A 25339-nucleotide genomic window follows, 5' to 3' on the forward strand; every position below is an offset into this window, starting at 1 on the left:
CTTGGATAGAGATGGGGCAGTTCCAGTCAACCGGGACAATTTCCCTGACTGAAAAGCAGTGGGTGGGAAGTCAGCAACCTCATATGTAACAACCCCACATGTAACAACCTCACACGTAACAACCCCACACATAACAACCCCACATGTAACAACCCCACACATAACAACCCCACATGTGACAACCCCACATGTAACAACCCCACACATAACAACCCCACATGTGACAACCCCACATGTGACAACCCCACATGTAAAAACCCCACACATAACAACCCCATGCGTAGCAACCCCACACATAACAACCCCACACGTAACAACCCCACCCGTAAGAACCCCACATGTAACAACCCCACACATAACAACCCCACATGTGACAACCCCACATGTAACAACCCCACACATAACAACCCCACATGTGACAACCCCACATGTGACAACCCCACATGTAAAAACCCCACACATAACAACCCCATGCGTAGCAACCCCACACATAACAACCCCACACGTAACAACCCCACCCGTAAGAACCCCACATGTAACAACCCCACACATAACAACCCCACACGTAACAACCCCACACATAACAACCCCACACGTAACAACCCCACCCGTAAGAACCCCACATGTAACAACCCCACACATAACAACCCCACAAATAACAACCCCACACATAACAACCACATGCGTAACAACCCCACACATAACAACCCTACACATAACAACTCCACACATAACAACCCCATGCGTAACAACCCCATGCGTAGCAACCCCACACATAACAACCCCACACGTAACAACCCCACCCGTAAGAACCCCACACGTAACAACCCCACACATAACAACCCCACACGTAACAACCCCACACATAACAACCCCACATGTGACAACCCCACATGTGTCAACCCCACACGTAACAACCCCACACATAACAACCCCACCCGTAAGAACCCCACATGTAACAACCCCACACATAACAACCCCACATGTGACAACCCCACATGTAACAACCCCACACATAACAACCCCACATGTGACAACCCCACATGTGACAACCCCACATGTAAAAACCCCACACATAACAACCCCATGCGTAGCAACCCCACACATAACAACCCCACACGTAACAACCCCACCCGTAAGAACCCCACATGTAACAACCCCACACATAACAACCCCACACGTAACAACCCCACACATAACAACCCCACACGTAACAACCCCACCCGTAAGAACCCCACATGTAACAACCCCACACATAACAACCCCACAAATAACAACCCCACACATAACAACCACATGCGTAACAACCCCACACATAACAACCCTACACATAACAACCCCACACATAACAACCCCATGCGTAACAACCCCATGCGTAGCAACCCCACACATAACAACCCCACACGTAACAACCCCACCCGTAAGAACCCCACATGTAACAACCCCACACATAACAACCCCACACGTAACAACCCCACACATAACAACCCCACACGTAACAACCCCACCCGTAAGAACCCCACATGTAACAACCCCACACATAACAACCCCACAAATAACAACCCCACACATAACAACCACATGCGTAACAACCCCACAAATAACAACCCTACACATAACAACCCCACACATAACAACCCCATGCGTAACAACCCCATGCGTAACAACCCAACACATAACAACCCCATGCGTAACAACCCCACACATAACAACCCCACACGTAACAACCCCACACATAACAACCCCACACGTAACAACCCCACACGTAACAACCCCATGCGTAACAACCCCACATGTAACAACCCCACACGTAACAACCCCACACGTAACAACCCCACACATAACAACCCCACCCGTAAGAACCCCACACATAACAACCCCACAAATAACAACCCCACACATAACAACCACATGCGTAACAACCCCACACATAACAACCCTACACATAACAACCCCACACATAACAACCCCATGCGTAACAACCCCATGCGTAACAACCCCACACATAACAACCCCATGCGTAACAACCCCACACATAACAACCCCACACGTAACAACCCCACACATAACAACCCCACACGTAACAACCCCACACGTAACAACCCCATGCGTAACAACCCCACATGTGACAACCCCACACGTAACAACCCCACACGTAACAACCCCACACATAACAACCCCACCCGTAAGAACCCCACACATAACAACCCCACATGTGACAACCCCACATGTGACAACCCCACACATAACAACCCCACATGTGACAACCCCACATGTAACAACCCCACACATAACAACCCCACATGTGACAACCCCACATGTGACAACCCCACATGTAACAACCCCACACATAACAACCCCACACATAACAACCCCACCCGTAAGAACCCCACACATAACAACCCCACATGTGACAACCCCACATGTGACAACCCCACACATAACAACCCCACATGTGACAACCCCACATGTGACAACCCCACATGTAACAACCCCACACATAACAACCCCACATGTGACAACCCCACATGTGACAACCCCACATGTAACAACCCCACACATAACAACCCCACATGTGACAACCCCACATGTGACAACCCCACACATAACAACCCCACACGTAACAACCCCACACGTAACAACCCCACACGTAACAACCCCACACGTAACAACCCCACACATAACAACCCTACACGTAACAACCCCACACGTAACAACACCACACGTAACAACACCACACGTAACAACACCACATGTAACAACACCACACGTCACAACCCCACACGTAACAACCCCATGCGTAACAACCCCACATGTGACAACCCCACACGTGACAACCCCACACGTAACAACCCCACACATAACAACCCCACCCGTAAGAACCCCACACATAACAACCCCACACGTAACAACCCCACACATAACAACCCCACACATAGCAACCCCACACATAACAACCCCACCCGTAAGAACCCCACACATAACAACCCCACACATAACAACCCCACACGTAACAACCCCACACGTAACAACCCCACACGTAACAACTCCACACATAACAACCCTACAAGTAACAACCCCACACGTAACAACACCACACGTAACAACCCCAAACGTAACAACCCCACACATAACAACCCCACACGTAACAACCCCACACATAACAACCCCACACGTAACAACCCCACGCGTAACAACCCCACATGTGACAACCCCACACGTAACAACCCCACACATAACAACCCCACCCGTAAGAACCCCACACATAACAACCCCACACATAACAACCCCACACGTAACAACCCCAAACATAACAACCCCACACATAACAACCCCACACGTAACAACCCCACCCGTAAGAACCCCACACATAACAACCCCACACATAACAACCCCACACGTAACAACCCCAAACATAACAACCCCACACATAACAACCCCACACGTAACAACCCCACACGTAACAACCCCATGCGTAACAACCCCACACGTAACAACACTTCATGTAACAACCCCACACGTAACAACCCCACACGTAACAACCCCACACGTAACAACCCCACACGTAAGAACCCCACATGTAACAACCCCACACGTAACAACCCCACACGTAACAACCCCATGCGTAACAACCCCACATGTGACAACCCCACACATAACAACCCCACATGTAACAACCCCACACATAACAACCCAACCCGTAAGAACCCCACACATAACAACCCCACACGTAACAACCCCACACATAACAACCCCACATGTGACAACCCCACACGTAACAACCCCACACGTAACAACCCCACACATAACAACCCCACACATAACAACCCCACACGTAACAACCCCACACGTAACAACCCCATGCGTAACAACCCCACATGTGACAACCCCACACGTAACAACCCCACACGTAACAACCCCACACATAACAACCCCACCCGTAAGAACCCCACACATAACAACCCCACACGTAACAACCCCACACATAACAACCCCACATGTGACAACCCCAAACGTAACAACCCCACACGTAACAACCTCACACATAACAACCCCACCCGTAAGAACCCCACACATAACAACCCCACACGTAACAACCCCACACATAACAACCCCACATGTGACAACCCCACATGTGACAACCCCACATGTAACAACCCCACACGTAACAACCCCACACATAACAACCCCACACGTAACAACCCCACACGTAACAACCCCATGCGTAACAACCCCACATGTGACAACCCCACACGTAACAACCCCACACGTAACAACCCCACACATAACAACCCCACCCGTAAGAACCCCACACATAACAACCCCACACGTAACAACCCCACACATAACAACCCCACATGTGACAACCCCACATGTAACAACCCCACACATAACAACCCCACATGTGACAACTCCACATGTGACAACCCCACACGTAACAACCCCACACATAACAACCCCACCCGTAAGAACCCCACACATAACAACCCCACACATAACAACCCCACACGTAACAACCCCACATGTAACAACCCCACACATAACAACCCCACACGTAACAACCCCACACGTAACAACCCCACACGTAACAACACCACACGTAACAACCCCACATTATGCAAGACGTATGGGAGGTTTGTTGTCATTTTTGTGAATGACTAGAAAAAAATGAATTTAAATGCGAGAAGCATCATTATAAAAGCCACAATTATTTTATATATGCTGACATACTTAAAGGGATATAAAAATGCTAGTGGAAAATGCTCTAATGGGATATAGTTAAGCACCTCTGGAGTGCGTGGCATACAATCACCTGCTAGCTCCCAGTACTGCATCACTACTCCTGTGCCTAAAGTATACCGAGAGAGAAAAGTAAATTTCATATTAGAAGTAAACGGAAAAGTCCCTTAACATTGCATTCTCTGTCTGAGCCATGAAAGTTGATATTTTGAGTTTCATGTCCCTTTAAAGCAGCACGAATATTTTTTTCTCTTTGTTGCATCTAGGAGAGGGCATTTTAAAATGTATTACAGATAGCTGAAGAATCAGTGACAGTAAATAATGTCACAATGATGCACTTGTCACTAAGACCACAAAGCATGCTAAGGAGATTATTTAAGAAAGGACAGGAAACCCAACATTTTTCTTTCATGAGTCAGACAGCGCATACATTTTTATACTTTCCAATGAACTTCTGTTATCAATTTTGCTTCATTCTCTTGATATCCTTTGTTGAAGAAACAGCTATGCACTACTGGGAGCTAGCTGAACATATTGGTGAGCCAATTACAAGAGTCATATATGAGCATCCACCAATCAACAGCTAGCTCCCACCTCCTGAGCCTACCTAGGTATGATTTTCAACAAAGGATACCAAAAGAACTAAGCAAATTAGATAATAGAAGTAAATTGGAAAGATGTTTAAAATGGCATGCGCTATCTGAATATTGGGTTTCATGTCAAATTACATTAGCTGGTGGCTAAGTGCAGGGAAGATTCTACATCTTAAAGGGACAATGTGCTCAAAACATGTCTATCATTCATATAAAAGAGAAGCCTTTAAAGATGTTAAATTATTTTTGTGTTGCACAAACGTGTGATGAAAAAGCTTGTTATAATGAAACTTTAACAGCACCATCAGTTGTGCACTTCCTCTTAATGTTTATTGGCGGACAGGTTCTTCATTCTACTGCTTGCTGGCTTGCAGGCAATGCTTGGATTAAACTGCTGCTTGTTTGTGCCAATAACAGATATATCACAATTTCCCACTAAAGGGACATGAAACCCAAAGTTTTTCTTTCATGATTTAGATAGAGCATGCGATTTTAAACAACTTTCTAATTTACTTCTATTTTCAATTTTCTTCATTCTCTTAGTATCTTTTGTTGAAAAGCCGGGATGTATGCTTAGGAGCTGGCCCATTTCTGGAGCACTATATGCCAGCAGTTTTGCAAGAATGTAATCCAATTGCAAGAGCACTAGATGGCAGCACTATTTCCTGCCACGTAGAGCCCCAGATGCCTACCTAGGTATCTCTTCAACACAGAATATCATGGGAACATGATTTATTTTTACTACTTATTCCTAATAAATTAAAGCCACTTCTACCCCATTTACCTTCATCCTATTCTTGCTATAGAGAAGGCATTCTTGCAAAATGATGGCTGTTTACCTATAGGAATTCATATTTGCCAGTCTTCACCCTAAACTTATCACTAAGTTTGAATATAAATATAACAAAATATATGTGTGTATATATGTAATAAAAATGTTACAAACCAGGGGGTGAGGTGGCCACAGCTACGATGGCTCCTTCATACAGGACCACTATCACAATAAGCAAGGCTGATTAAAGGGACACTGAACCCAAATTTTTTCTTTCATGATTCAGATAGAGCATGCAGTTTTAAGCAACTTTCTAATTTACTCCTATTATCAATTTTTCTTTGTTCTCTTGCTATCTTTATTTGAAAAAGAAAGTCCATTGTAATGTGAAATATTCATATTTACATGTCGGGTTAGCGCACATGAGAATATGTGATCGGATTTGTGCACGAGTTGGGTGTTATGTTTTTTTTCCAATTATTTTGCTATATTGACTTCTATGGGGGAATTGGTTATCGGGCGCTATATTCTAAGTTTGGCTTTTTGCGCTCCATGGATTAACGCAAATGAAAATAGTTTACTTTCAACTCATAATACAAGCGCAAACCAAAGCATGCAAAAAGTTTACTTCTAGTCCAGTTAAAGGGACATGATACCCAAATGTTGAAACACTTGAAAGTAATGCAGCATAGCTGTAAAAAGTTGACTAGAAAATATCACCTGAATATTTCTATGTAAAAAAAAGAAAGATATTTTACCTCAAAATTCACACCCCATTGTAAAGGATTTTAAGCCGCCAATCAGTATGCCTGTTCTGGGACGTGCAAGGGAGTGTGTCTCATGCAGACTCATGTATTTGCCTTATTCAGTTTAAGGAAGTTTACTTTGAGATCACAGTAAAACTTGAACTCACTGATTGGCTGCTGATCATTTCTTCCTTCCTTCCTTTTTTACCTGCAGCTGGGCAGTAACTGAAATATAACTTTTTACAGAACACTTACTCTGGTGAGCTGAGGAAACTGTGAGGTAAAATGTCTTCCTTTTTCACATAGAAATGCTCAGGTGATATTTTCCTGTCAGCTTTTTACCATTATGCTGCATCACTTTCTTGTGATTTAGCATATAAGTATAATGTCCCTTTAATACCGCTGAATTTGTAATCTGTCCCATAGCAAGCTCAAAAAGCCGAACTCATAATATCACGTGCGTATAGGAGTCAATGGAGCAAAAATAGTGGAAAAAAAACAACTTGCATGCAAAACCAATTGCATGTTCTCATGTGTGCTAAACCGACATGAAAATAGGAATATTTCACATTCCAATGTTCTTCACATAGGAAATGTACTGGGGGTTCCCAATCTCAAAAATTAGCAAAATAAAGAATTGGTCTTGCTGGAACACTATCTAATTGTGAACAATTAGGGAGCTTCTGTTGGTCGCCTGACCCCTACATAGGAAAACCCTAAACACAACATCCTCTTTAGTCTTTAGCCGCTGAAACCATCAGAATGTGTGAACGAATAATTAAAAAATTCCCCATCTATTTCTAAAATTCCTTCTCATTTAAAGGGACAGTTTACATTAGAATTGTTATTGTTTAAAAATATAGATAATCCCTTTATTACCCATTCCCCAGTTTGGCATAACCAACATGGTTATATTCATATATTTTTTGCTTCTGTGATTACCTTGTATCTAAGTCTCTGCAGACTGCCCCTTATTTCAGTTGTTTTGAAAGACATGCAATTTAGCCAATCAGTGGATATAAAATGTTCTATGTAGGCATGTCAACAAGAGAATTGAGAATTGGATTTGGAGAACATCTATCCAATATTAGGAATGCCCGTAATGATAGAGAACAAGGTAAAAAAAAAAACTTACAAGTGTAGCGAGACATTTGTTACAAATACATCAGTCTAGACCTGAACTCAAATGCTGGGTATTGAAAAACTGATTAGATTTAAAAAAGGTGGAAACATTGAGAAAATACTTTTACAGATGGAGATTCGCTGGATTTTTTGGTTAAATTCTTTGACTCCCATTGGTTTAAATAAACAAATTGTCTATAGTTTGTTTTTATGAACAATATGAACATAATACAGTTTTGGTAGATAGATCATAATACAGTTATTTATACGATCAATACTAATATCTGACTGTCTACTTTGTAAAGTGATTAAGATTGCTACAAAGCAGTTGATTTGTTATATGTATACTTTGAATATGTTTCTTTTTCTCACATTTTGACTTTAGTTATTATCCATGATATGCTATATAGTGAGACGTGCAGCAAATGATTTGAGATCGCTGCAGTTAAAATGAGTCGCATGTAATTAATCATGGAATATGTGAATTTGTCCCTTAGAAATCCCAATGTGTACTTTGCAAAGTGATGAAGATTGCTACAAAGTAGATTATTTGTATATGCTTACTTTGCATAGATTTATTTCTCTCACATTTGACTTAAAGGGCCATGATACCCAAATGTTGAAACACTTGAAAGTGATGCAGCATAGCTGTAAAAAACTGACTAGAAAATATCACCTGAACATCTCTATGTAAAAAAGAAAGATATTTTACCTCAAAAGTTCCTCAGTAGCCACATCCCATTGTAAAGGACTTCTGTTCTAAGCAGCAAATCAGTATGTCTGTCCCGGGACAGCTAAGGGAGTGAGCTTCGTGAACACTTATCTTATTTCCCTATTCAGTTTAAAGAAGTTTACTAGGAAATCTCATGAGAGTTAAGTCAAATCTCATGAGATCACAGTAAAAGAGTTCATGACCTCAGCACTGTTGATGCTGATTGGCTGGTGTTCATTTCGGTATTTTTTTTTTTTTACCTGCAGCTGGGCAGCAGCTGAATTATAACTTTTACACAGAACTTACTCTGCTGAGCTGAGGAAGTTGTGAGGTAAAATATCTTCCTTTTTTACATAGAGATGCTCAGGTAATATTTTCCTGTCAGCTTTTTACAGTTATACTGCATCTAGGGTTGCCACCTCAGCCATGTTTTCCTGGACACTTATGAGTTATACATGCTGCAGGGTGTGCAGGGAGCAACATGTATTCTGTTTCTGGACAGCACTATTCCTATTCCTCCTTGTACACCCTGCAGCATGTGTAACTTATAAGTGTTCTGTATTTTAAGGGACAGGTGGCAACTCTAACTGCATCGGTTTCAAGTGATTTAGCATATGAGTATTATGTCCCTTTAAGTAACTATTCATGATAAGCTGTATAGTGAGGCCTACAGCAAATGGTCTGGGATCGCTGTAGTTAAGTTTAATCACATGTGAGTATCCATGGAGTATGTGAATTTGTCCTTTAAATATTCAGTTTATGCTATTGTTCATATATGGGCGTATTATTGTGCGTTCTGATTGGCATGCCGATAAGAAAATGATGTGTCATTTTGAGAATAACGTTAAAGGGGCCGTCTACAATATAATTTTTATTGTTTTAGAAGATAGATAATTCCCTAATTACCCATTCCTCAGTTTTGCATAACCAACACAGTTTTATTAATACACTTTTTACTTCTGTGATAACCTTTTATCTAAGCATCAGGTGACAGCCCCCTGATCACACAACTTTTTTATTTATTTTCTATTGACTTGCATTTAGTACTTTGTTGTACTAAATCTTAAATAACTCCTCGGGCATTAACACAATGTTATCTATATGGCTCACATGAACTAGCTGTCTCCTGTTGTGAAAATAAAATAAAAAAGTATGTATGATAAGAGGCTATCTATAATGGCTTAGAAACAGGCAGACATTTTGAGGTTTAAATGTTATAAAGTATATTAATATACCAATGTTGGTTGTGCAAAACTGGAGAATGGGTAGTAAAGGAATTATCTATCTTTTTAAACAATAACAATTTTAGTGTAGACTGTCCCTTTAACGTCAGAATAGGGGCATAATGATGCATTTGGTTTAACTACTAAGACTATTAGTTGTGAATCAGAGACATTTGAAGGTGTGGTATTATTGTATAGTTGCGTCACTATTGGTGCTTTTGAGCATGTGGTGTTTTTCATTGATTTCATTGGAGGACTAGATAGTATTTAAAAGCCTAAAAGACATGGGCAGGTATCGCTGTTGACAAAGCTGCATATGATGAAATGCGTGTCAGGAGTGATGTCTATCCAGGGGTTATAGCTATACCACTATGGAGCTATTGTTTTACAGATGAGTATAGAGTATTTTTGAAGTTGGATGGTTATTTTGCTTCTTACTTATCCTTAGCGCTAAGGCCAATTGTTCCCCCTTTGTGGGTTTACCGTAATCATAGTGTTAACTTGATAGGATATGTTCCCCAGGTGGGGTAATAAATGAAGCAAAACTCTTTCAGCATTTATGTGACAATATACTGGTTTAACGAGTTGATTATTGTTATATACCCTTGGGATCACATATGATGATTTACCTATCAGGTGTAAAGCTATTTACTCATGTTTTAATGGATGTTTTTAATTTGTGTTTTACAATAAAAGTTACATTTCATATTTCCAGCTTAGGACTTTAGGAATAATATTGTATGATATTATTCAAAATGCAACACTCACTTCCAAATAACTGCCAAAAATTGCAAAAAAGCTACATATTCACTTAGGGGGTCTTATAAAAATAAATTAAATGTATTAGTTCTTGTAACACACAGTAACAAACTACCACAAGTAATTTTTTAAGTTCAACTAATAAATCTGTGGCCAGATTACAAATGGTGCGCTAACAGTTACACGCAAGCGAAAAGTGGTTTATCGTCGGATGTAGGGCTCATATTACAAGTTTAAAGTAAACGTGATTGCTTGAGCGCAACTGAAGTTAATGCACACTAGGATAGGGCATCCTTAGAGCTTTGGTTAATTGTTTTGCAAAACAAAAAAGTGTCACAGAACACATCAAAAATACATTACAAAGTACAGTTACTCTCTAAAAAATATTGCACGAAAAAAGTTATAAGGGCTCAAAGATATGAGGTCTCAGGTGTTAGAAAACAAAAAAAGGCTGGCAAAGGGCTTTAACATAGAGGTACATACATATACTTGTGTAAAAAATTATATGTATGTATATATATATATATATATATATATATATATATATATATATATGTGTGTGTGTTTATATGTGTGTGTGTATTTATGTATGTTTATGTGTATATATGTATTTACAGACATATATACACATATAAACACATGAGTACACACACACAGACACATATATATATATATATATATATATATATATATATATATATATATATATATGCAAACACAAAGTACAAGTACAGGATCAGCATAACACCCTCTGAAGTGATGAAAGTATTGAATTTCCAGGCAGGCTAGTGATAAAAAACAGTTCCAAATTTTATTGAGTAAAACAGATGTTAGAAAATCACATCCCAACAAAAATAGCCAGCAAAAGTACACATCAGGTGTTGGAGCTGATCTCCACGCAGACGCGTTTCGTGCCCATGCGCACTTGTTCACTGCTTACCTCGAGATCAGCTCAGCACCTTCTTATAGCCATATAAATAAAACTGATTGAACACCTGATTGCAAACGGACTTGGTAGGGAAAGCACCTCTATATGAGTTACAGTGAAAAAGCCCAGAGACACACCAAAATACACAGTATCAATAATGTAGATATAAATATTATCTAAACATCAAAAGCTATGAAAAATATCTAGATATATACAAAAATGCACAATATTACAACTTCATTAAATATTTACATATTTCTGAACACGTCAAAGATTTAGATTTTTTTTTATTTTTTTTATTACTTATAGAAATAAAGAACAACTAGCAAATGTCTAATCTAAAAAGAAAGAGGGGGGATTGCATATATATTAATATTTAACGAATCAAGATGACTACAAATGCTTAAATTATAATGTCAAACTTGACCATTTAAATAAACTTGATCCCCAAATAGTCCTAATTATATTAGATAAATTAATGCCTAATTTGAGATTTATTATGACTATACATATAAAAATAATTTTGGATACTTGATATAAGGATAGACTAGAGTTGAGTGAAAACATCCAGATCTCTCCTTATGTTGAGACCATCAGGTTCACTAGTTTTTAATGTGAACATCCAAAAGATTTCTCTTTTGTTGAGCACCATCTCCATATTGCCCCCTCTTTTCCATTTAGTGATGTGATCTATACCTTGTATTTTCAGTGATGACACATCAGAACCATGAAGTGATTTAAAGTGTCTGGATATCGGAGTATCGCTATCTTCATCCTCTATTGATTTCAGGTGTTGGAGGAACCTATCTTTTAGGGATCTTTTAGTTTTCCCTGTATATTGTATGTTGCATATATCACAGGTGAGCAGATAGACAACATGAGTGGTTGCACAATTAATGAAATATTTAATATTATATTTGTTTTTAGTAGTACAAGATCTAAAACTGTTGCTCTCAAGAACAAAACTGCAGGTTTTGCATATGGGTCGCCTACATCTGTGAAAGCCCACCTTCCTAGTCAGCCAACATGTTTTTTTAATTGGTTTTAGATCTGAAGGGGATAAGTAATTGGCCAATGTCTTGGTTCTCCTTGGTACAAAATCACATCCAGAGGACACAATCTCTTTAGTGACTGGATTAGAGAAAAGAATAGGGAGACAATCTCTCACTATCGTGCACACTTTATTATATTCAGCACTGTAAGTGGTGATGAATTTTATTTTAGTCTGTTTTTCATTAACTTTCTTTAGTTTATATTGGAGAAGATGTTCCCTGGGAATTTGATCTACATTATTTTTAGATCTTTTAAGTAGGTCTTCCCTATAGCCTCTATCAATAAATCTTTGAGTGACCTCTTTTGCTTGTTCCTGATACTCTGTTTCATTAGTACAGTTTCTCTTAATGTGATTATATTCCCCTTTGGGGATTCCCTTAAGAACATGCCTGGGAGGACATGATTCATACTTCAAAAGCGTATTCCCAGCTGTTTCCTTCCTATACATCTTAGTTTTAATTGACGATCCAACCCTGCCCTGGACTGTGAGATCAAGAAAATTGATACATTCACTACTGTGTTCTCCTGTGAACTCAATACCGAATTGGTTACAGTTCAGATATTTGCAGAAATCATCCGCAGTCTGTTCGTCACAGTCCAGGACAAAGAACAGGTCATCAATATAATGATAATATTGTACAATCATGTTCTTGAAAGGGTTACTATCTCCATAGACGCGGGACAGCTCTCACCAACCCATAAAAAGGTTGGCGTAAGAGGGGGCAAACTTCGCCCCCATAGCCGTCCCGCGTCTCTGGAGATAGTATTGAGTTTGAAACATGAAAAATATAATTAGGACTATTTGGGGATCATGTTTCTTTAAATGGTCAAGTTTGGCATTATAATTTAAGCATTTGTAGTAATCTTGATTCGTTAAATATTAATATATATGCACTCCCCCCTCTTTCTTTTTAGATTAGACATTTGCTAGTTGTTCTTTATTTCTATAAGTAAAAAAAAAAAATTCTAAATCTTTGATGTGTTCAGAAATATGTAAATATTTAATGAGGTTATAATATTGTGCATTTTTGTATATATCTAGATATTTTTCATAGCTTTTGATGTTTAGATAATATTTATATCTACATTATTGATACTGTGTATTTTGGTGTGTCTCTGGGCTTTTTCACTGTAACTCATATAGAGGTGCTTTCCCTACCAAGTCCGTTTGCAATCAGGTGTTCAATCAGTTTTAATTATATGGCTATAAGAAGGTGCTGGGCTGATCTCCAGGTAAGCAGTGAACAAGTGCGCATGGGCACGAAACGCATCTGCGTGGAGATCAGCTCCAACACCTGATGTGTACTTTTGCTGGCTATTTTTGTCGGGATGTGATTTTCTAACATCCGTTTTACTCAATAAAATTTGGAACTGGTTTTTTTTTTTTTTTTTTTTTTTTAAATTCAATTTTTATTGCAAGAGTGAGGCAAAAACATCAAGACAATACAATGTGTAAAATAACGTTTAACATAAACATAGTCATCACTTTCCCCGAGTACAAAGGGAGCCATGGCTTCCTATATAGCCTGTCTCGGCATGATACGGGTTGTAGGATTGCGGGGGGTCAGTGAACTCAACCAGAGTCTGTAAAGTCCATGGATGTTCTTTAGTTTTCGCTCTCCTGCATGAGTTTTTTTATTTTTGAAAAACAAACAAACATTTAAATATTTATACATCTTAGTAACATGACTACAAGACCAAAGTAGCTCATCCGTGAATGTTTATCTTACGCTCTCTACGCAAACTGTGTGTGATCACCCTGTGTGTATTTGTTTCCTAAGGAACAGCAAGATATTGGGGTGGAATTGAGTGGAGTGAAGGGATGGAAAGGAAAGGAGGGGAAGGGGAGAGAGAGAAAACAAAACAAACAAAAAAAAAAACATAAGTGCAGCTACCTATTAGAACAGCATCAGCTCTACTTGGGATTGCTCAGGGCCTTGGTCCTTGACACTATTTATGATGTGTTGCCATTCAGCAGACATACCTAGTTGAAGTATTGTCTCCGAATGAGCGAAGGGTTTCAAAATTTGTCTCTGTATAGGTGGGTCTAATTTACTGATAAGAGGTTTCCATTTTCTCAAGAAGGGGCGTAATCTGTGCTTGGTATCAAGTCTGGCATCGTATTGTTCCACAAAAAGCTGTCTCAGTAATGTATGTCTGAACTGGGCTATTTGGAACTGTTTTTTATCACTAGCCTGCCTGGAAATTAAATACTTTCATCACTTCAGAGGGTGTTATGCTGATCCTGTACTTGTGCGCTATATCTCCACTTTGTGTTTGCATGTATCCTGTTTGGGGTGAGTTTGGCAGCCTATTACAGGATCACGCTCCATTGTGTCGGCTCCCTGTCTATGCATTGGAATTATGGTGAGCGCTATGCACAGAGACACTGTGTATGGAGAGCAATACGCTCTCCATATTCAGCATTGCACCAGCAGCTCACAAGAGCTGCTGGTGCAATGCCGCCCCCTGCAGACTCGCGGCCAATGGGCCGCCAGCAGGGAGGTGTCAATCAACCCAATCGTACTCGATCGGGTTGATTTCCGGCGATGTCTGTCTGCCTGCTCAGAGCAGGCGGACAGGTTATGGAGCAGCGGTCTTTGTGACCACTGCTTCATAACTGCTGTTAGACTCGCCAGAAACATGTGCCCAGAAGCTCACTACGGAGCTTGTTAAATGGGCGCCAGTATCTCACAAAAGTGAGTACACCCCTCACATTTTTGTAAATATTTTATTATATCTTTTCATGTGACAACACTGAAGAAATTACACTTTGCTACAATATAAAGTAGTGAGTGTACAGCCTGTATAACAGTGTAAATTTGCTGTCTCCTTAGAATAACTCAACACACAGCCATTAATGTCTAAACTGTTGGCAACAAAAGTGAGTACACCCCAAAGTGGAAATGTCCAAATTGGGTCCATTAAGCCATTTTCCCTCCCCAGTGTCATGTGACTCGTTAGTGTTACAAGGTCTCAGGTGTGAATGGGGAGGAGGTGTGTTAAATTTGGCACTAATGGCAAAGAACTCTCTGAGGATCTGAAAAAAAGAATTGCTGCTCTATAAAGATGGCCTAGGCTATAAGTAGATTGCCAAGACCCTGAAACTGAGCTGCAGCACGCTGGGCAAGACCATACAGCGTTTTCACAGGACAGGTTCCATTAAGAACAGGCCTTGCCATGGTCGACCAAAGAAAGTTGAATGCACATGCTCAGCTTTATATCCAGAGGTTGTCTTTGGGAAATAGATGTATGAGTGCTGCCAGCATTGCTGCAGAGGTTGAAGGGGTGGGGGGGGTCAGTGCTCAGACCATACGCCGCACACTGCATCAAATTGGTCTGCATGGCTATCATCCCAGAAGGAAGCCTCTTCTAAAGATAATGCACAAGAAAGCCTGCAATCAGTTTGCTGAAGACAAGAAGACTAAGGACATTACTGGAACCATGTCCTGTGGTCCGATGAGAGCAAGATAAACTTATTTGGTTCAGATGGTGTCAAGCGTGTGTGGCGGCAACCAGGTGAGGAATACAAAGACAAGTGTGTCTTGCCTACAGTCAAGCATGGTGGTGGGAGTGTCATGGTCTGGGCCTGCATTAATGCTGCCGGCACTGGGGAGCTACAGTTCATTGAGGGAACCATGAATGCCAACATGTACTGTGACATACTGAAGCAGAGCATAATCCCCTCCCTTCAGAGACTGGGCCGTAGGGCAGTATTCCAACATGATAACGACCCCAAACACACCTCTAAGATGACCACTTGCTATAGAAGCTGAGGGTAAAGGTGATGGACTGGCCAAGCATGTCTTCAGACTGTGGGGCATCCTCAAATGGAAGGTGGGGGAGCACAAGGTATCTAACATCCACCAGCTCTGTGATGTTGTCATGGAGGAGTGGAAGAGGACTCCAGTGGCAACCTGTGAATCTCTGGTGAACTCCATCCCCAAGAGGGTTAAGGCAGTGCTGGAAAAAAATTGTGCCCCACAAAATAGTGACACTTTGGGCCAGTTTGGACATTTCCACTTAGGGGTGTACTCACTTTTGTTGCCAACAGTTTAGATATTAATGGCTGTGTGTTGAGTTATTTTGAGGGGACAGCAAATTTACACTGTTATACAGGCTGTACACTCACTACTTTACATTGTAGCAAAGTGTAATTTCTTCAGTGTTGTCACATGAAAAGATATAATAACATATTTACAAAAATGTGAGGAGTGTACTCACTTTTGTGAGATACTGTATATATGAGTGCATTAGAGCTCAGTTAAGTAGCAAAAAACATGAAAAATCATATTTATGCAATGTTCATTTTTAATAAAGTGTTATAGTGTGTATTTACAGTAAATATTTCACATAGGGGAACATTTTCTTTGTATTTTTGAATAGATATTCCTATATACAGTAAGTGGAAAAATTATTATTAATTATATATAATATTAATCCCCTGCTGATTTTGTATGTTTGCCCACTGACAAAGAAAAGATCAGTCTATAATTTTAATGATAGGTTTATTTAAACAGTGAGACACTGAATAACAACAAAAATATACAGAAAAAAATGCATTTCAAAAGTTATAAATTAATTTGCATTTTAATGAGTGAAATAAGTATTTGACCCCTTTGCAAAACATGACTTAGTACTTGGTGACAAAACCCTTGTTGGCAATCACAGAGGTTAGACATTTCTTGTAGTTGGCCATCAGGTTTGCACATACCTCAGGAGGGATTTTGTCCCACTTCTCTTTGCAGATCCTTTCCAAGTCATTAAGGTTCGGAGGCTGACATTTGGCAACTCGAACCTTCAGCTCCCTCCACAGATTTTCTATGGGATTAAGGTCTGGAGACTGGCTAGGCCACTCCAGGATGTGCTTCTTCTTAGCCACTCCTTTGTTGCCTTGGCCTTGTGTTTTGGGTCATTGTCATGCTGGAATACCCATCCACGACCCATTTTCAATGCCCTGCCTGAAGGAATGAGGCTCTCACCCAAGATTTGACGGTACATGGCCCCATCCATCATCCCATTGATGCAGTGAAGTTGTCCTGTCCCCTTAGCAGAAAAACACCCCCAAAGCCTAATGTTTCCACCTCCATGTTTGACAGTGGGGATGGTGTTCTTGGGGTCATAGGCAGGATTCCTCCTCCTCCTCCTCCAAACACGGCGAGTTGAGTTGATGCCAAAGAGCTCAATTTTGGTCTCATCTGACCACAGCACTTTCACCCAGTTGTCCTCTGAATCATTCATTGGCAAACTTCAGACGGGCCTGTACATGTGCTTTCTTGAGCAGGGGGACTTTGCGGGCGCTGCAGGATTTCAGTCCTTCACCACGTAGTATGTTACCAATTGTTTTCTAGGTGACTATGGTCCTAGTTGCCTTGAGATCATTGACAAGATCCTTCCGTGTAGTTTTGGGCTGATTCCACACCGTTCTTATGATCATTGAAACTCCACAAGGTGAGATCTTGCATGGTGCCCCAGACCGAGGGAGATTGACAGTTATTTTGTGTTTCTTCCATTTGCGAATAATCATACCAACTGTTGTCACCTTCTGACCAAACTGCATGGCGATGGTCTTGTAGTCCATTCTAGCCTTGTGTAGGTCAACAATCTTGTCCCTGACATCCTTGGACAGCTCTTTGGTCTTGGCCATGGTGGAGAATTTTTAATCTGATTGTTTGCTTCTGTGGACAGGTGTCTTTTATACAGGTAACAAGCTAAGATTAGGAGCACTCCCTGTATAAAAGACACCTGGGAGCCTGAAATCTTGCTGATTGATAGGGGATCAAATACTTATTTAACTCTATAATGCGTTTTTTTTGGATTTTGTTGTTGTTATGCTGTCTCTCACCATTCAAATTCTAGACTGATCATTTCTTTGTCAGTTGGCAAACATACAAAATCAGCAGGGGATCAAATAATTTTTCCCTCACTGTAAATCTATATATATCTATACCTATATATATATATATATATATATATATATATATATATATATATATATATATATATATATATATATATATATATATATATAGAGAGAGAGGTATAAATATATATTTTACCAAAAAACATCATATATATGTAGAAACATGTATTTATGAATACATAGAACATACTTTGGTATGTGAAGAACATTGGAATGTGAAATATTAATATTTTCATGTAGGGTTAGCGCACTTGTTAATACGCGATTGGGTTTGCTTGCAATTAGACTGGGTTTTTTTTAGTTTTCCCCCCCACACACTTTTTGTGCTTCATTGACTTCTATGGGGAATTCATTTACACATTCACAATATTCTTACTTCAGCTTTTTGTGCGCATCGGGTTAATGCACGAGCAAAAACTTTTTACTTTCAACTTTAATATGAGAGCTACCTGACGTGCGCAAAAAGCTTACTTCTAGTGGAGTTAGCATGTGGGTGGGAGCATTAAATACCGCTCCACATGTAATCTGGCCCTTGATAAGCCATAAGAGTGCTTGATTAAAGTATTTGCGTTTAAATATGTATGTATGTATGTGTGTATATATATATATATATATACACAGTATCTCACAAAGGAGTACACCCCTCATATTTTTGTAAATATTTTATTTTATCTTTTCATGTGACAACACTGAAGAAATGACTCTTTGCTACAATTTAAAGTAGTGAGTGTACAGCCTGTATAACAATGTAAATTTGCTGTCCCGTCAAAATAACTCAACACACAGAGCCATTAATGTCTAAACCGTTGGCAACAAAAGTGATTACACCCCTAAGTGGAAATGTCCAAATTGGGCCCAATTAGCCATTTTCCCTCCTCTGTGTCATGTGACTCGTTAGTGTTACAAGGTCTCAGGTGTGAATGGGGAGCAGGTGTGTTAAATTTAGTGTTATAGATCTTACACTCTCTCATACTGGTCACTGGAAATTCAACATGACACCTCAAGAACTCTCTGAGGAACTGAAAAAAAGAATTGATGCTCTACATAAAGATGGCCTAGGCTATAAGAAGATTGCCAAAACCCTGACACTGAGCTGCAGCACGGTGGGCAAGACCATAGAGCGGTTTCACAGGACAGGTTTCACTCAGAACAGGCCTCGCCATGATCGACCAAAGAGGTTGAGTGCACATGCTCAGCGTCATATCCAGAGGTTGTCTTTGGGAAATAGACGTATGATGCTGCCAGCATTGCTGCAGAGGTTGAAGGGGAGGGGGGTCGGTCTGTCAGTGCTCAGACCATACACCGCACACTGCATAAAATTGGTCTGCATGGCTGTTGTCCCAGAAGAAAGCCTCTTCTAAAGATGATGCACAAGAAAGCCCTCAAACAGTTTGTTGAAGACAAGCAGACTAAGGACATGGATTACTGGAACCATGTCCTGTGGTCCGATGAGACCAAGATAAACTTATTTGGTTTAGATAGTGTCAAGCGTGTGTGGCGGCAACCAGGTGAGGAGAACAAAGACAAGTGTGTCTTGCCTACAGTCAAGCATGGTGGTGGGAGTGTCATGTTATGGACTTGCATGAGTGCTGCCGGCACTGGAGAGCTACAGTTCATTGAGGGAACCATGAATGCCAACATGTACTGTGACATACTGAAGCAGAGCATGATCCCCTCCCTTCAGAGACTGGGCCGCAGAGCAGTATTCCAACATGATAACAACCCCAAACACACCTCCAAGATGAGCACCGCCTTGCTAATGAAGCTGAGGGTAAAGGTGACGGACTGGCCAAACATGTCTCCAGACCTAAACCCAATTGAGCATCTGTGGGGCATCCTCAAACGGAAGGTGGAGAGCGCAAGGTCTCTAACAGCCACCAGCTCTGTGATGTTGTCATGGAGAAGTGGAAGAGGACTCCAGTGACAACCTGTGAAGCTCTGGTGAACTCCATGCCCAAGAGGGTTAAGGCAGTGCTGGAAAATAATTTTGAGCACACAAAATATTGACACTTTGAGCCCAATTTGGACATTTCCACTTAGGGGTGTAATCACTTTTGTTGCCAACGGTTTAGACATGAATGGCTGTGTGTTGTGTTATTTTGAGGGAACAGCAAATTTACACTGTTATACTTCACAGGGTTGTTTTAATTTGTTATGTTAAAAGTTATAAAGAGAGAAAAAAGGAAGAAAAAGTATTAATTATTTAAAGCTGTGGCTGGCGAAGCACTGGACAGAACCCTCAGTGGTTGGGTATTTGCCCAATTTAGGATTCAAGAGGAAGTTTACAGCCTATTAAAAATATGCAAAAACCGAAACAAAGAGTATATAAAGATGTATGTATTTATAGGATTAAGATTCACCATCTTAAAGGGACAGTCTACTCCAGAATTATTATTGTTTACAAAGATAGATAATCCCTTTAATACCCATTCCCCAGTTTTGCATAACCAACACTGTTATATTAAAATACATTTTACCTCTGTAATTACCTTATATCTATGCATCTTCTGACAGCCCCCTGATCACATGACTTTTTATTTATTATCTATTGACTTGCATTTAGTACTATGATGTGCTAACTCTTAAATAACTCAGCGGTCGTGAACACAATGTTATCTATATGGCTCACATGAACTAGCAGTCCCTTGTTGTGAAAAGCAAATAAAAAAGCATGTGATAAGAGGGGGCCTTCAACTACTTAGAAATTATCATATGAGCCTACCTAGGTTTATCTTTCAACTAAGAATACCAAGACAACAAAGCACATTTGATGATAAAAGTAAATTGGAATGTTGTTTAAACTTATATGCCCTATCTGAATCATAAAAGTTTATTTTTGACTAGACTGTCCCTTTAACCCCTTAACGACCGAGGACGTGCCAGGCACGTCCTACAAAAAACGGTTGTTAATGACCAAGGACGTGCCTGGCATGTCCTCAGGGGTTTCACGCCCTGGATAATTGCTTCCAGTCGCTTTCAGGGTATTGCAGTGATGCCTCGATATTGAGGCATCCTGCAATACCCTTTTTTTAGTCACCAATGCAGAGAGAGCCACTCTGTGTACAGCAAACCTTTTAGCCTGTAATGCAACGTCAGTACCGCACACGTAAAAATTATGTTTTTTAATGGGATTCCCATAGCTCTGGTATTAAGAGTTTTGCGGTAAGGCTAAAAAGCAAGCGTTACACTCTAAAGCGACAAGATCCGTAACGCCATCTAAAGTCAGTAGTTATGAGTTTTATGCTACAAAGTTGTTACATAAAACTCATAACTAAAGTGTTACAAAGTACACTAAACACCCATAAACTACCTATTAACCCCCAAACCGAGGCCCTCCCGCATCGCAAACACTAAATTAAATTTATTAACCCCTAATCTGCCGCTCCAGATATCGCCGTTACTTTGAAAAAATATTAACCCCTATTCCGCCGGTCCCTGACATCGTCGCCACTATAATAAACTTATTAACCCCTAAACCGCCGCCGCCCTCCCGCATTGCTAACACTATTCAAATATAATTAAACTAAGCTATTATACTAAAGTTATTAAGTCCTACACCGCCACCACTATAATAAACCTATTAACCCCTAAACCGCAAGCCCCCCACAACGAAATATACTAAACTAAACTATTAACCCCTAAACCGAAAGCCCCCAAATTGCAATAAACTAATTTAAACTAGTAACCCCTAAACCTAACAACCCCCTAACTTTATATTAAAATTTCCCTAGCTTAAAGGGACAGTCTAGGCCAAAATAAACTTTCATGATTCAGATAGAGAATGTAATTTTAAACAATTTTCCAATTTACTTTTATCACCAATTTTGCTTTGTTCTCTTGGTATTCTTAGTTGAAAGCTAAACCTAGGAGGTTCATATGCTAATTTCTTAGACCTTGAAGCCCACCTCTTTCAGATTGCATTTTAACAGTTTTTCACCACTAGAGGGTGTTAGTTCACATATTTCATATAGATAACACTGTGCTCGTGCACGTGAAGTAATCTGGGAGCAGGCACTGATTGGCTGGACTGCAAGTCTGTCAAAAGAACTGAAAAAAGGGGCAGTTTGCAGAGGCTTAGGTACAAGATAATCACAGAGGTTAAAAGTATATTATTATAACTGTGTTGGTTATGCAAAACTGGGAAATGGGTAATAAAGGGATTATCTATCTTTTAAAACAATAAAAATTCTGGTGTAGACTGTCCCTTTAAATTAAATTAAAACTTACCTGTCAAATTAAAAAAACTAAGTTTAAACTAACAATTAAACTAATATAAGTCCCCCCCAACAGTAAAACCCAAAACCCAAACAACCCCCAAAATAAAAAACCTAACTACCCATTGCCCTGAAAAAGGCATTTGGATGGGCATTGCCCTTAAAAGGGCATTTAGCTCTTTTACTGCCCAAACCCTAATCTAAAAATAAAACCCACCCAAAAAACCCTTTAAAAAACCTATCACTAACCCCTGAAGATCCACTTACAGTTTTTGAACGATCTCCATCCAGGCGAAGTTCTCATCCAGGCAGCCAATAGAATGAGAGCTGCATAAATCCTATTGGATAATTTGAACAGCCAATAGGATTTTAGCAGCTCTAATTCCTATTTGCTGATTCAAATTTTTCAGCAAAAATAAATGCAAGGGAAGCCATCTTGAATCGCGTACCTTGCATTGAAGATTCAGTGTACGGCGGCAACCATATAAAGAGGATGCTCCGCGCCAGGTATCTTCGGGATGGACCCGCTCCGCACCACCAGGATCAAGATAGAAGGTGCCGAATGGATGAAGATTGAAGAGGCTGCCTGGATGAAGACTTCTCGCTGCTTGGATGAGGACTTCAATGCCGGAATGAATATTGAAGAGGCTGTCTGGATGAAGACTTCTGACCGCCTTGATGAGGACTTCTCCGCCGGGATGAAGATCGTTCAAGTGGAACTTCAAAAACTGTAAGTGGATCTTCGGGGGTTAGTTTTTTAATGTTTTTTTGGGTGTTTGTTTTTTTTAGTTTAGGGTTTGGGCAATGTAAAAGAGTGAAATGCCCTTTTAAGGGCAATGCCCATCCAAATGCCTTTTCAGGGCAATAGGTAGCTTAGGTTTTTTCGATATTTTTTTTTTATATTGTGGGTTTGGGGGGGGTGGGGGTTTGTAATGTTAGTGGGTATTTGTATTTTTTTGTCACAAAAATAACTGATATATTTAGGGCAATGCCCTACAAAAGGCCCTTTTAAGGGCCATTGGTAGTTTATTCTAGATTAGGTTTTTTATTTTGGGGTGTTTTTTTTTTAATGGGTATTAGAATAGGAATAGTTGTTATAATTTTTGATAATTTGTTTATTATTTTGTGTAATGTATTTTTTTTAGGGGTGTTTGTTTTTCTTTTGTAGGAAAAGAGCTATTATCTTTAGGGCAATGTCCTACAAAAGGCCCTTGGTAGTTTGGGGGGTGGGGGTTTGTAAACTGTTAGGCGTGCTTGTTTTTTTTCTTTAGCAAAAGAGCTGTTTAACTTAGGGCAATGCCCTACAAAAGGCCCTTTTAAGGGCCCCCAAATGGCCCTTTTAAGGGCCCTTGGTAGTTTATTTTAGATTAGGCTTTTTTATTTTGGGGTGTTTTTTTTTTTTTTAAAGGGTATTAGTATAGGAATAATTTTTATTTTTTTGGATAATTTCATTTTTTTATTTTTGTAATGGTAGGTTTTAGTGTAAGACAGGTTAGGTTTTATTTCACAGGTAACTTTGTATTCATTTTAACTAGGTAGTTAGTAAAGAGTTAATAACTATTTACTAACTAGTCTACCTAGTTAAAATAAATAAAAACTTACCTGTGAAATAAAAATAAAACCTAAGCTAGCTAAAATATAACTATTAGTTATATTGTAGCTAGCTTAGGTTTTATTTCACAGGTAAGTATTTAGTTTTAAAGTTAGGGGGTGTTAGGGTTAGGTTTAGGGGTAGGTTTAGGGGTTAATAGTTTAATTTAGGTGGTTGCGATGTGAAGGGTTGGTGGTTTAGGGGTTAATAGGTTTATTTAGTTAATAATTGTAAGTTTAATTTAGTTATATTTTAATTATGTTAAAGTTAGGGGGTGTTAGGGTTACGTTAGGTTTAGGGGTTAATATAGTTGAATTTAGGTTGTTGCGATGTGGGGGGCTGGCGGTTTAGTGGTTATAGGTTTATTTAGTGGTAGTGATGTGGGAGGCCAGAGGTTTTGGGGTTAATAACTTTATTTAGTTGCGGCGAGGTTCGGGAGCGGTGGAATAGGGGTTAATAGATTTTTATAGTGTAGGCGATGTTGGGGTGCAGGGGAATAGGGGTTAATAACTTTAGTATAGTGGCGGCAATAGCAGGAGCAGCAGATTAGGGGTTAATACCTTTATTTAGGTGGCGGCGATATCGGGAGCGGCAGATTATAGGGTTAATAACTGTAGGCCTGCGTCGGCGATGTCGGGGGCAGCATATTAGAGGTGTTTAGACTTAGGGTTTATGTTAGGGTGTTAGGTTTAAACCGTATTTTCTTTTTCCCCATAGACATCAATGTGGCAGCGTTACAGAGCTTTTCTTTCCATGATCCCAGGTGTTAGACTTTTTTCTGACCCGCTCTCCCCAATGATGTTTATGGGGAAAGCGTATATGAGCACGTCAAATCAGCGCTTGTTTTTGGTGCGGTATGGAGCTTAAAAACCCCATATCGCCCGCACAAGCCTGTTTTTTTTTTAAACTTGTAATGGCAGCGCTATAGGGGATTAAACAACGCCACTTTTGTTGCGTTCGTTA

At 40.1% G+C, this 25339-nt stretch overlaps 1 protein-coding gene across 1 annotated transcript; it reads left to right on the plus strand.

Moving 5' to 3' along the window:
- Positions 1 to 276: 276 nt before the first annotated feature.
- LOC128664591 (GATA zinc finger domain-containing protein 14-like) lies at positions 277 to 4662 on the plus strand. The gene has a single exon (XM_053719408.1). The coding sequence runs from the start codon at positions 277 to 279 to the stop codon at positions 4660 to 4662; it is 4386 nt and encodes a 1461-aa protein (XP_053575383.1).
- Positions 4663 to 25339: the final 20677 nt, after the last annotated feature.

Source organism: Bombina bombina, chromosome 6 (genome assembly GCF_027579735.1).
Source record: "Bombina bombina isolate aBomBom1 chromosome 6, aBomBom1.pri, whole genome shotgun sequence".
Taxonomy (NCBI): Eukaryota; Metazoa; Chordata; class Amphibia; order Anura; family Bombinatoridae; genus Bombina; species Bombina bombina.

What these genes read in the sequence shown, in the direction of transcription:
- LOC128664591 (XM_053719408.1), top strand. Translation starts at nt 277, where the DNA reads ATGCGTAGCAACCCCACACATAACAACCCCACACGTAACAACCCCACC.